Here is a 14,517-nt window from a genome sequence, read left to right as displayed (position 1 = left end):
TAGAAATTATATAATGGGAACTAGAAGATAGATTGAAGCCTTCTCTTGTAAGACAGCAGGAAAGAATAAAGAGAAAATATAAAAGAAAAGACTAAGATATACTAAGGGTAGAAGTAGAATTGGAAACATCTAGATAATAGGGGTTTAGAAGGGAAAGGGCACACAGTGAAGGGGAAGAAATATTTGAAGAAACAATAACAAGGAAAGATGAAAAAAGTTAGTAGTAGAAAGATTCAGAGGGGCATGTGGGTGGCTTAGTTGGTTAAACATCAAGTCTTGATTTCGGCTCAGGTCATGATCTTAGGGTCGTGAGATTGAGCCCCGCGTCAGACTCTGCACTCAGCAGGGAGTCTGCTTGAGATTCTCTCTCTCTCTGCCCCTACTCGCCCCCACTCACTCACTCTTTCAAATAAATAAATAAATAAATAAATAAATAAATAAATAAATAAATAAGACTCAGAAAGCCAGAAGGAAAACCTACTCCTGCTCTCATTAAAGTGGAACATATATACACCAAAAATAAAGTGAAAACTTCTAGAAAGTTTCCAGGATGAGACAGCAGATGACCTGAATGGGAACAAAATTTGGACTGACCTCAAATTTCTCAACAGTAGCGTGGATTCAGGGAGATAAGTGGAACAGTATTTTTTAAGTACTAAAAGAAAAACACATTGAACCCAGAATTTTATATCTTGCCTAATTGTCATTTAAATATGAAGGTATGATAAGCATACTCTTAGGCATAAAATATGTCCAGTCTTGTTACATAGGGACCCATTTGTTAACACTGTATGGTTTGAGGAGCACTGCACTCTTACAGGAAGAGAAATGGATCTGGAGTAGTGCCGTAAAATATATGGAGTTGAAAGTGATCAGATAACTTATTCAGGTATGTATATGGTAGCATGCACAAAAAAAGAAAAATAATGAAAATTCAGAACCAGTGTCCTGGACACTACCCAGGAAGTAGGGATGGGTGGAGGTTAAAGGAAGAAGAGCCCATGCCTTGTTCAGCAGAAGATGGGAGGATCTGGGTAAGTTTACAAACTCACTAGTGAGTTCAGGGACTTAAGGGCTAACAACGTAAGAATAAAAATAGAATTTATAACTTTTAAACCACCAGAAGAAAAAAAATGGATTGAGCCTACGGAAAGTAGGAAAAGAGAAGAGAAGGAAAAAAATACCAGAAGGCCTAACACAATCTTAACTGCAAGTGATTTAAACTCCCAAGCACCCACTGTTTTATGTAGTTCACTGAAACCATTATCTTTTTAAAATATGTGATTTGATTGTCGCCTCCGAGACTCCGAAATGGGTGTGCATACCCATTTTCAGAACTGGTAAATATAACCCCTTACCTGCCAACTGATCTGTTTGGAAATGATTTAACTGTCATAGAGTCTAAGACATCATTTGGAAAAGTAATTTTCGTAGGCAGGCCATCATTTTCCTTTATCTAAACATCAGCTAGAGGACAGTTTCTGGAGCATCGTCACCCCGCAAAACAGAAAGAAAGAATTTGGTCCCCTATTATTTGCCACTTGCTGTAGCAAGCTGTCCTTCATCTCAGGCTGATCTTATTTTCCATGGATATACTCAGCTGCCTATTTCCACACCTGTTTTTATGTGGTGATCTTGTCTGAAGGTCCCCCCCGCAAATTATGAAAATGCCATTTCTACAGATCATTTCAAGCCCCATCTCCTGGGTCGAGCCTCCTGTGACTGAAGGCTCCAGATCTCATCAGTCTTTCTGATTGTTGTATTACGTCATTTAGCTCTTAGTTGTACGCTGTCTTGTATCATTCACTGTTGCTTCCCCACGTAAACCTTATCTCCCCTTATCTGTAATCTCCTCTTGTTGACACGCAGCTTCCTCAGAATTATTAGTGCTGAAGCACTTAGTGGCTATTCCGAGCATATTTATTAATTTAAAGAAGGCATAAAAACGAAGACATTTGTTTAAATTCCAGTTAATCATGCCACATGTATTTACCATCTTTAAGGGAAAAAAAAAAAAAACATAAGCCAAAAGATTCTGGTCGAGAAATTTTGTTCTGAGCCACTTAGTACTAAATTTATCTTAATTTTCTATATTAAAATTGACAATGTGAGAAACCAAAATAATATATCTTGTTTATGTTTAATTTTAACAGTCCAGAAGTGTCTCAAGTAGGGTGCCTGGGTGTCTCAGTTGGTTAAGCGACTGCCTTCAGCTCAGGTCATGATCCCGGAATCCTGGGATCGAGTCCCACATCGGGCTCCCTGCTCAGCGGGGAGCCTGCTTCTCCCTCTGACCCTCTTCCCTCTCATGCTGTTTCTCGCTCACTCGCTCTCAAATAAATAAATAAAATCTTTAAATTAAAAAAAAAGTGCCTCAAGTAAAATTAATAGTTTACCCTTTCTCATCCCTTACCTTCTATTCTCAACTTCTAGTATAACTAGTGTTATCGTTTGGGATTAATTCCTTTATAGAGTCTCCTTTTTAAAGAAAACATAAATGAATATATATGTACATACAGGATTTATTTTTTTATAAAAATGAGATGATACTATACCTGTTACATGGTAATTTTTCTCACTTAAAATATTATTGTGTCCTTTTACATCAGAACTCTTAGATCTACTACAGTCTTAAGACCTGCACATTATTTCATCTGTATTAATAGACACGTGTCATAATTTTTCAACTATTTGTCGGGGTATTCAGAGTTTTCAGCTTTTCAAAATATTCATTCTTGTACACTTAGGTTATTATTGTATTTCTGTGAAATACATTCTCAGAAGTTTGGTTTCTGGGTGACATGTTTAACCTCAGGTGGCCATCCCACTCCTCAGTTTGTTGTGGCACATGGTACCCCCGCGTGTGTAAGCCTCCATCCTCACTCCCGTCCCCCCTGCCAGAGCCCCGGCGCTAATGTGTGCTAATGGACGCTCCTGGCTATGTGTGTATCCTTGGAATATGCACATTTAAATTTTTAATAAATACTGCCAGGGTAATTTTAATGGTTGGAATAATTAGAGAGTAATTATATCTCTACAAGCTCATCAACCACTGGATATTATCGATCTTTAAAAATCTTTGCCTCAGGGGCAAAAAACAAAAAAGTATATCCTTTTGTTTTTAATTTGCATTTCCCAGACTACGGGTGACATTGATGGTGTGGCCTGCAGAGCATAAAATGTGTGTCATTTGACTCCTCACAGAATAAGTTTGCTGACCCCAAACTACAAAAGCCAAACAGACAGCTTTAATCCCTTTTCTTTGAGGTAATGTCCAGAAGGAAGGAACTTGAGCATTTATAATCCAGGCTCTGTCATATTATAAAATATTGATTGAAAAAAATATTTTGCCAGTGACTCCATTATTTGTTTATAAATGAAGTACAATAGAAAATATGTAATCCACTCAAATGACATGACATGGCTTTTCACTTTTTAAGTTTTTTATTTAAATCCCAGTTAGTTTTCATACAGTGTAGTGTACTGTTAGTTTCGGGTGTACATAGAGTGATTCAGCACTTCCACATGACAGCTGGTGCTCATCACAAGTGCCCCCCTTAATCCCCATCACCTATTTAACCCATCCCCCCACCCACCTCCCCTCTGATGGCTTTTTACTTTCTGATGGAAAAATAAACAATACCCTTAAGATGCATAGATTATTTAGTAGGTGATATAGTTTAATAGTGTTTTTAATGTTTATAAAATCAGGAGCTTTTTTAAACCAATAGTAAAAGCTCTTATAAGTATGATTCTCTTGACAGTATGACTTACCATGAGTCTACCAGATGACTTAAGGGTGATATTGACAGTGGGGGGAGTTCTGAGGGTAAGTAGTTAAATATAATGGTTGGTGATCAGAATCATCTGTTTTACTGTTCTCACCCCACAACATTACAGACTCTAAATGATGGAAGTGTTTCTATTTGTGAGAGACCTTGGGAGTCTTTCTGTAGTAATATGCAGGAAGAACAAACTTAATATTTTTCCCTTCAAGAAATTCCCCTCCAGAAATTTTGCATGTAGCAGTTAATGGTAAGCTTTTGGCTAGCCTAGAAACTCGGAAGCCAAATGGTGAGTTTTGAAGATGCAAATATGTTATGCTATCCTTTCATCAAAAAGACAATAAAACTTGTAAATTTGTTTTTCAATATTATTTATCACATATAAATAATAACAAAATATAAAATTTTACGTCCTGTAAAAAATACTATCAATCACCTTTTTTAAAAGAACAAGGGGAAGGAGATACTACTTTAGGGAGACTCAGAAAGGCTAAGAATGCTATAATGATTATAATATAAAACACTTTCATAAAAATTACAGTGTAATTATATAAAATACAAGCATGTTAGTATGAAATAGGCCCAGGGAAGTTGTCTACACAGGCTTGGTTTCTTGGAAAATCCAGAAAAATGTGTATATCCACTATAGGGAAGTTGCCAAGCTGAGAGTTCAGGGGTCTGCAAGGGTGGTTTTAGATCTAGTCCCCAAATCCTAAACAGAGCCTCACTGAACGTCAGTTCTCCCATCCAAGTACTAACCAGGCCCGACCCTGCTTAGCTTCCGAGATCAGACGAGATCGGGCGCGTTCAGGGTGGTATGGCCGTAGACCTGAACGTCAATTCTAAAAGTTAATTTTATAGATGCATGTCTGTCACATAGGATCAGTGAGACTGTATTTCTGTAACTTTTGCATGATCGTATCCTCAGTTTCCCTGGGGGGCTGCTCCACCTGAGTGTCACTGGCATCCAGGGAACAAGGGAAGGGAGGTGGCACGTGAGGATGGCGAACCCAGAAGGCACGGTCTTGAAGGAGAAACTGGTCACACCCGTCACACTTTGAGAAGCAAAGTAGTGTTACTGCAAATGGCCAGAAAGAATTGACCAGGAATTTGTTCACGGTTAGATTACTTATATGACAGTTTAGCCAAAACGATGAAATTATCAAAAGTAAAGGTTCTTTAAGAACTTAATGCAAGCTAGTTTCATAATGGATGTCTCCATAATGAAACCGGCTTTTTTTGCCTTACTTAACATGGACAGTGTCTTACCTAAAAAATGTTCTTAGTAATCTTACTCTTTTCTACCATACTTTTATAGTTTTTAATTTGTGTTTTTTATGTAAATGGTGACAAAATTCCTTCCACCCAGGAACCTGTGCCATTGAAAAGTTTGAAATCTGCACTTAAACAATTTTGTTTATATGAGGATTTTTTGCTCCTCCAAACTTAGTTGAGACATATATCTATTAGCTTTCTAGCTCTTATGTTTAAACAAATTTTAAGTTAGTTATGTATTTTAGAGAACAGTGAAAGCCAGATTAGCCAAAAATAAAGAATTTTTTTTTCTATTGGAGTAAGGATTAAACAGAAGAGCATGTATCCCTTTGGAAGTCATTCCTGCATAGTTTAGTACTCATAACTAGCCCAGATTTTGGCGGGCACGACAGCAGAGGTTACAGATCAGTGGTGGTGTGCGTGATGAGGAGATGCCATCCCTCTTTGCTTATTCTCTTTGCTCCAGAGCTGCTCAGACTTGGCTTGACTCCTGGCTAAGACCTGCGATGCGGGGATATCCTGAGGCCCTGCACACCCCTCTCTTGGTGGCCACAGCAGGGCCTGCCTCTGACCCAGGAGACTTTGTCTCCTTAACATTACCATGGGCCCTGGGGGTTCCCTGAGCAGGTGAAGAATGGCAGCCTGCAGGCCTGCAGGGCAACCACCGTCACCACCACAGCTTGCTGGTCTGTGATCACATTTCTTGTGGAGTTGCCTCTCGCTCCCGGTCCCATCGAACTGCCTGTACCACTCCCCTGCCCTTCTCCCTACGCCAGCTTACAGAGGAGGGAATAAAAACCCAGCTTTCTCGTTACTTCCAAACAACAGCTCACTGCGGCTGCAGGACCACAAGCTAAAACTGTCATGAGCTTGTCATGCTTTGCCTGTCACTCCTGCCATCTAACAGAGACAGACATGTGAGATTGAGCTTGTTCATGTAAGGCCTGATAAATGAAAATTCTACCGTGGATTTTTTTTTTTTTTCAAAGTCCTTTGCAGCTTAAATTCATTTCTCTGACTTTCCACAACTACAGTCGGAATTTTAAGGTGGGGTTTCTTTCCTTCTTAAAGAGCAATGTGTATCCTGGAGGCAGCATGGCAAGAAGGAACACGTATGTGTGCGAAAGGACCACAGATCGGTACGTGGCGTTGCAGAATGGCAAAGACAGCAGGTAATTGTCACCGCGCCACGTGGTGCCCGCTTCCTTGGCGGCGTGCGTTAACTGCTCTAGTGGTGCCTGCTTCCTTGGCGGCGTGCGTTAACTGCTCTTGCTAGAACACCTGTAGCCCATGGGTCAGGAGCAAAGGGACTACTAGAGGGTACAGTTGCAACCAACTGTTCTTACTAGGGCATCTCCCCTTTTGTACCAGAATGGAAGGATGGGAGCATACTTTGGGAAAACAGGAGGTAAATCTCTTAACCTGAGAATTGCTGCATAAAACCTGATAGTAAATATTTCCCTGTAACAAACAAAGCAGATTATACCTTCCTAATCTGATCTTCTTAATTTGAGTCTTATTATATACCTGCTGCTTCCTTTTTATCTTTTACTTTACTTTTTTTTTTTGTTAGCCTTCACTTCTTACCCTTCCCCCTCCCATCGAGCCATTATTGTATCCAAACCATGAAGGTTTTATTTTCCTTCGTCTAAAGAAATGTGGCCATCTTAACTGCTCATTGAGAACCATGGAATTCTCAACATGTCTTATCTTAAATAATGACAAATCATTTTATTTTTATTATTTAAAAAATTTAGCTGCTTTTCATCATGAGTTGTAAGGGCTCTTCATCAATATAGTACAGAAGGGCAGGGAGCCTGTCCTCATAAAATTTTGTTCTTAGCTCCATCCCTCGTCATGTCAGTGGACCAGACAGACTGTGCTTAACATTTGTTCCCTCCCAAATAATGGACACGCAAAGTAAGTGTTATTATAAGGTGTACAGAGGTAAATGTATCTTCCTCAGACATACGATCCTTTAGGCTAGAAAAAGACTTGGGAATTGATTTCTGACTTTATTACTTTTCCTATACGAAGTCCTGATCTGCAGCTCCTTTAACCTATGACAGTTAACCGATTGATTAATAATACGAGCTGAAAGTGTTTTGATGATGTTTCCAGAGACAGTATCTTTGTTGTAATTATGCATTCTTATTGTATAAGGGACAATAAACCCCAGCAACACATTACACCAAACTTTGTCTTTTGGAAAGTGAAAAAGGTCTCCGATCATAAAAGTAATTTCATACCTTCTCAGATTCACATTTATAGAGCAAGCGTGTGTGGGATCTTTTCCATGGAAGGTGGTGGTAAATTCATTTTGTACATTTTTTGGCAAGAATATTGGTTTGTTAGTCACTAATAATGCCACTAATGTCAGTTTCTCTTAAGTGTCTCAGTCATGAAAGGTGTAGTCAATTTAGATTTTAAAAATCTATCTCTTAAATTTTAGTAAACTGCAATTTCTCTTCTCTTTTACATTTCTATGGTCTTCTCAACTGTTTTCTGTCGAAAGCCTTACGGAGATGTCCGCAAGTAGCATATCTTCTGCAGGCTCTGCTGTGGCTTCTGCTGTCCCCTCAGCACGACCCCGCCACCAGAAGTCCATGTCCACTTCTGGCCATCCTATTAAAGTTACACTGCCAACCATTAAAGACGGCTCTGAAGCTTACCGGCCCGGGTAACGTGCTGGGTGCATTTCATTTAAGAACATAGCACCATATAAAAATACATGATAAGCACCATCACATCAAGAGCTTTCTGAGAAGATTCAGTGTCTGTAGCAGAGGGAAAAGTTGAATTGTAACATAAACACACCACACCCTGCCTGTTTTCAAAAATGTTGCCTATGATTTAAATCATTTTCTAAAGGAATTTTCTGTAAGGATTTTGTTTTAAATCCATCCATAAAGGATTGCTGCCCAATTTGTCATTCAGGTAAATTGAATTTTTTATGGTGTAAAAACAAAAATACATGAGACTGGGAATGGAGACCTTTGGGTAACCCTGGCTACTGCCAGGTCCTTTTTTTTTTTTTTTTTTTAATGAAATTGGCCTTTTTGTTTATCAGGGAAACAGATGATCTTAAAGAACCCTTTTAGGTTTAAAGTGGCATGCCCATTTTTCCAGTATTTGTCTATGTTAGGATTTCTTAAATTCAGAAGCATCTTTAGTGAAAGGTTTATTACTCACGTCAGTGGTGTCACAGAGTATCGTGCTGTCCCTGAGGCCTACGTTGTAAATACGCAATGGTTCCATTCAGATGCTTTTTGATGAGTAACAACATTCATGTTCCACATTGCTGAATGGCTTAAAGTAAGAGAATAGTAAAAAATATACATGCAGCACCCCGGTTTGGCATTCCTGATTCCGAAGAGTGTTTGTATCCCTGTTTCAATAACTTTTTACTCTTTAATAACTATATTTCTGTAAAAGGCATTTAGTTCCAAACTGAAATGTTATTATCCCTCTCCATACAGTGATTCCCTAAATAACAGTTACCCGCATGCATCTCTAATGGGAGCAGGTAAAATAGGGGCCTAGGAAAGGTAGACATGGCAAGCTTTTGGTAGTTTTTATTTTTTGTTTTGTCTTGCTTTGATAGCTTTTAGAATGAGTGGAAGCTTTCTCTGTCATTCTTCTGAATAATGTATCTTGATTTGTCCCAACAGTGCGGCGCAGAGGGCACCTGCTGCCTCCCCATCTGCTCACAGTATTAGTGCCTCCACTCCGGACCGCACCCGCTTCCCCCGGGGGAGCTCCAGCCGCAGCACCTTCCACGGGGAGCAGCTCCGGGAGCGCCGCAGCGCCGCTTACAACGGGCCACCTGCCTCACCATCCCACGAAGCGGGCGCGTTTGCACACGCCAGGAGGGGAACGTCAACCGGTATAATAAGCAAAATAACATCCAAATTCGTTCGCAGGTCAGTACCAATTAGCCGTGGTGTTTTGTTTCCTCTAGGAATTACGAATGAGACTTGGTGTTTTTTCTTTCACCTTTGTGGTGATTTTCCAAAATGGTTTCAAGGCATTTTACAGAAGTTTGAAGAAGAAAATCAAGGAGGACATAAAGTCTTTTTCCCTAAGAGAGAGAAAAAAATGGGCAAGATAAGAATTGTTAAATTCTGTAAAATAGAGTGGAAAGAGGAAAACTTGACATAAAAAATGTGTGTTTTAACAAACAGATTATCCCCTACTCAAAAGCCTTGATTTTTTAAAAAAGGAAATAATGAGTTGCCATTTATCCTTGAAATAATATTTTTTTAGGAGTACTTTTCAACTGTTCACTAATAATATATAGTTTACCCTTTGTTTTCCTTTCTCGTGAAAAGCCTCTGTATTGGAGTCACATAGATTACTTATGTAATTTAACATCATAGAAGCTTAACATCAAAACACAGCAAACACAAAATGAATACAAGTATAGTCAACTTCTAATCAAATAGAATTGTGCTCTTTTCTCAAAAGTAAGCTTAAACATTGATGATAGAAGTTGCTGAACACAACGCAGGTGGATGTCCATTTGATCTTTTATCAGGTCCTCCTAAAAGCCTGCAAAATCCTGTACGTGCAAAGCCCTGTGCTAGGTGCCGTGCAGGACACAAAGATGAATAAGACCGCGTCTGTGCGCTCCAGACCCTCAAATCCCAAAAGGGGCGCACGTGTACGCAGCTGACCGTGGTAGAAGGCACAATGCGTACTGCAGAGACAGCGTGGGGAGGCCAGAGGAAGGCACAGCTGTCCACGGGGTTGGGTGGGGGGCAGCGAAAGCTCCATAGCATAGAGTTGTTTGAGCAGGTAAGAAATTATAGGGAGGAAATTATTACACATGCTTTAAAAAATATTAATTAAATAATTGCCCAGGTTATTAGTGTTCCTAGGATTTCAAAGAGTGGATGCAGAAAAGAGAAGAAGCAACTCTAGTCTCTTGCCTCTTCTTGGAGCTATTCATGGACCAGTTTACCCAGGATCACCCAGAATTTAAAACTTTAAATACTCAAGTGCAACATCAGTTTCTAACCCTATCAACCGTGATGTTGTACCATTTGGGCAGCGACCATGCAGCATATGACACCTGGAGAGAGAAAGAGCCGGAAGCTCCCAACAGAGTCAGCATGACAGGTAGTGCTGTCTGACCGTCTGCAGGGTCCTGGTTCGATCAGCAATAGTTTTTGCTGGGTGGAATTTGGCTGACTATTCAAAGCCCTTTTGATAGGCCAGGATTAATTAATCATGGTGAAGCCAGGATTAATTTTGAAGTGAAGGAAAATGGGTTTGAGTTTAAAAGCTTGATTACTAATTGTACATTAAGCAGCATATAACATTTCCCTTTACTTTGCAATGAAAATGTAGATTCTAGAGGGAGCATAGTCAAGAGCCCTGAACAAGAGGTCAGGACAGAATGTCAGAGCGAGAACGTGGCATGGAGAAAGTCTGTTGGGAGCCTGGGATGGAGGATGGCCATAGAGCCATGTAACAAATCTGGGAGGACCTGCTGCTTGCTGGGCGCCGTCCTGGTGCCATCGATCCGGCCGTGAGGGAGACGGATGGAGCCCCCTTCCTAGGAGCACTTCCTGCGCAGCACGGCACACTGTTGAAACATTTTGCTCGCTTGGCTTTTGGTCTTCCTCCTGCCTCACAAACTAACTGTTCCATCTCAGGCCATTTTGCTGGTTCTTTTCAGGTTCCCTTCCCCCCAACCCCCACCCCTAAGTGTCAGACTGCCCCAGGGCTCGAGCTTGGGCTCCAACTTTCTCTTCTCTTGCTGATCTCATTCAGACTGATGACCTTACATTCATCTTACGTTATCAACTCCCAGACGTATGTCTTTAGCCCAGTTCTTGCCTCTGAACTAGAGACTCACATAGCCAGTTGTCTCCTCAGCCTCTCCATGCGGCTGTGTCGTAGACTCCCGGACAGACCGTGTCAAAAATCCAGCTCCCCACCCGCCTCCCCACACCAGTCCTCCCTCGTTCTTCACCGCGTTAGGTAACGGTGACACCTTCCTTCTGGTTCTCAGACCACAAGCGAGTTATTTCTCAGACCACATGCCAGGCCTGCTGGCCTGTGGCATTGGCTCTGCCTTCCCAGCATCTCCCGGACGTAGCTTCTTCTGTCACCCCCACCGCAGCCTCTGTCACCGAACCCACTGCTCGTCTTCCACCTGCTAACGGGTCTCCTCGCTCTGCCCTTGTCCTCTTCTGTGCTCAGCAGTGTCTGTCCGCGCTTGAAAGCCCTCTGCTTGCTTTTATTCCGCTCAGAATACAATTCGAAGCCTGCACAGTGGCCTCTGAGGCCCTACGTGGTCTGGCCGCGCATTTCTGCTCTGACCTCATCTTGTCCCCCCTGCCCGTCGCCGGTCGCACACCCGCACAGGGCGGCTGAGTGTCCTCACGCACACTGGGCCTGCCGTGCAGGGTCTTGTGTGTGCAGGTCCTTCTGCCTGGAACCCTCTTCCTCCACTCCCGCACGGCTGGCTGCTTCTGCACCGCTGTTGCGTCTTTGTGGGAGTGTCCCTTCCTCGGCGAGGCCTTCCTCCGTCCCCTGTGTAAGATCCCGGCCTCCCCAGCATGCCCTCTGCCTGCTTTGTTTTTCTCCACAGCACCTAACACTACCTGAAAGAACTGCTCCCCCGCCCCCACCGCTTTACCTGTTTGTTCTCTGCTAAATCTTCTGCTGAATATTGAGTGTCTGCAATGACACATAGGACGTTCGGACATTTATGGAATGAATGGTTGAATAGTGTGGAAGACAGGCTTTAAAAGTAAACACATAAGGTTATAATAAATCCTGGTTAGTGCTCTGGAGGGAGCAAGCCCTGAAATAGAAAGTACTCTGGGGGTTAGGGGTGTTCTGAGCTGGCCTCTGAGGGGAGCCAACGTGAACATTTCTAACGTTCCATGATGCCTTTATTAACTTCTGAACAATGTCATTTCATAGAGAGTTTTGGGGACAGAAGAAGGCTGGGAGGAGGTTGCCATCCTTTGTTAGCAATTTGGTGGGATTTTTTTAATGTCTCTTCATTTTTGACATTTTAATTAATTCTGGGTTTGGTTAGAGAAGAGAAAAAATTCGCAGTTCTCCTCTGAGGTCACTTGTCACCACATGAACAGCCTTGGCTTTACAAATGTGTGTGTGCTCACTGTCACACACACAGTCTTCCCTTATGTAGCATCGTGTAGCTGGAGAGGGGCTTGCGTAGGATACCACAAACGACCTAATGCAGGAAGACAATCAAAGCACTGGTTTCCATACCAGGAATGAACCTGCTAAGTTCTTAGCAGCCAACAGACGGGAAGTGCAGGGGAAGAACAGGGTATGTTCGGCATATTGAACTTTCGGGAGGGTTGGAGGCTTGGAGGCTTGGAGAGAACTGGGAGAATTTCTTGATGTTCAAGAGCTATTCCAGCCTTATTATTTATTATTCTCACCTCAGTTCCCAGATTGTCCGTCCCTCCCACTGGTCTCTTCTTAAGCCCATTCATTCTGGGTTCAAGCCCTGCCTTTCTCTCTGTTGCCTTTGCCTTCCTCACTTCACCATGCCTCACACCTGAAGAAATGGAACCCCCACACTGGCACCCCGAGTGACCAGCGCCGCCCCCAGGAATGCTCCGGGCCAGGCACCCCAACACCCCATCAACTTGAGAACCAACTGAGTTGATGTGCCACTAAATGCTTAAAAAGAGGAAAAGATAGGATGTTATAGGGAAAAAGGTAAAAGAATTTGGGTTGTTAAACTTTAGGAAGGGAAGGATAAAGAATAATTTGGAGTTAATCCTTCATGTACTAGAAAACCATTATTACAAAGAGGAAGCCAGTTAGTAAGCTCTCCTTGGCCAGTAGAGAGGCTGTATGCTGAAATGACCATGTGAGAGAGTTGTTTTCTGGTGTTAGGAAAGAACTTTCCAATTAGGAAAGTGATTTACACTAGAGTTCTCTATCAAGGGAGGGTGTAGACATACTATTTCAAAAGCTTTAAAAAAAAAAAAGCCTTTTAAAATAGCATGGAGAACGATTTGCTTTGGATGGTTCTATAGAACTACTGTATCAACTGGAGATTGTCTCAGACCTTAGGATTTTTTAACCATAGCTCACTATGGGGATAACCAGATTAGTTCACTTCAGTATATATTGCTGTGTATAAGGTATGTGGCCATTTTTGGTTTTGATTTTTAAGTGTTGAGTGTTGGGGAGCCCTGCCAGCCTGCATGTGCTGTGACAGCCAGCAGGCTCTCTCTCCCCAGCTGCCTCCCTCCGTGGCTGCTGGACTATTTGAAACCAGTGCCAGGCAGCAGACGTTCTTCAAGTCACTGCTTGTGTCAGCGTCCAGGAGGGCAGGAACGGGGCATGGGAACGACGTGGCGAGTCAGTGGCTATTTCAACAGAGAGAGCAGAAGTAGAGCCTAGGGAGTGTTTCGTTCCTAATGCTTAAAGTGTCTGCTAACAGTGACTTAGATGGCAAAATAGAAACAGGACAGAAAAGCCCTGTGAGATGCACGCCCCTTTGGACTGAAGCAGCGGCCTTACTGGCCTTATTTCCCATGCATGGGCTGCCCTCCGGGACATCAGCGCAGCCGCGTGGGCCTGACGGTGTACATGTCTGTGTCTTATTTATGGCCGTGTGCTATCGTAAAGATAGGTTCGTGTAGATAACACTGAATTATTACACTTGCCAATGAAAATGCCAGTTACTAGGAATTTAAGAAACCCGCATTTGAATGTGAGAATACAACATGTTTGTCACAAAAGGCCTCTAGTTGAAGACCCTAAGAAGCAGAAGGCATTCATGTTTCTAACCTCCAGTTCAAGTTGTAGAGCTCAGTGTATGGATGTGTTTCGTTAATTTGGGGAATGAGGAGAGTGGCCCTGATTTTATTCCCATTGAATTCACTTTACATAAATAACATTGAGTGTTTCTAGAATGGTTAGAACATTAAGGAAACATTAACTTCAGGGTTTGAGTTGGTTATTTTTTCCCAGTGATTTGATAGTATTTTGCTCTCACATGCCATTTCTTAATGCATTTAAAATGGTTTATAACTTGATGCTCTATGTCAATATTTAATTACATTTGAAAAGTGACAAAGTAGTTAAGATTTTGGTAGACTTAAAAAATATTAATGACATTCAACAGAAGGACAATTAGTAGAGTTTTCCTGGTTTTATTTCACAGGTGGATGTCCAGGTAAGATCAATGTTTCTGCTTAAGATTGATTTCATGTTTTTAGACTCACCTGCTTGGATAGGCTGTTGGTGTGCTGTAACATTTTATCATGTGCATGAAATGTTAGTGTTACATCTGAAGTTAATTGCTTATTTAAAAATTGGTACTTATTTTTAGAAACACTTATATATGTTGAACTTTATTTCTAACGACAAGGTTAACATATATTTTCTAAATTGAGCGACTACTAGAATTACATTTAATAACAAATACGAAGTTGGATCTTGCCGCTGA

At 41.6% G+C, this 14,517-nt stretch overlaps 1 protein-coding gene across 4 annotated transcripts in view; it reads left to right on the top strand.

Moving 5' to 3' along the window:
* The window catches only part of MARK1 (microtubule affinity regulating kinase 1), a 122,180-nt gene that overhangs the window by 101,657 nt on the left and 6,006 nt on the right, over window positions 1-14,517 (top strand). For 2 of the 4 annotated variants that reach the window (XM_027611598.1, XM_027611597.1), the window contains exons 14-16: window positions 6,132-6,232; window positions 7,576-7,740; window positions 8,732-8,983. In XM_027611598.1, the coding sequence (XP_027467399.1) occupies window positions 6,132-6,232; window positions 7,576-7,740; window positions 8,732-8,983 (518 nt within the window). Of the gene's footprint in view, window positions 1-6,131; window positions 6,233-7,575; window positions 7,741-8,731; window positions 8,984-14,517 lie in introns of those variants that run through there. The other 2 variants (XM_027611599.1, XM_027611600.1) reach the window with 2 other exon arrangements.

This window comes from Zalophus californianus, chromosome 10 (assembly GCF_009762305.2).
Source record: "Zalophus californianus isolate mZalCal1 chromosome 10, mZalCal1.pri.v2, whole genome shotgun sequence".
Taxonomy (NCBI): Eukaryota; Metazoa; Chordata; class Mammalia; order Carnivora; family Otariidae; genus Zalophus; species Zalophus californianus.
Note: the sequence above shows the minus strand (reverse complement) of the source record. Positions and strands in the feature narration are given on the sequence as shown.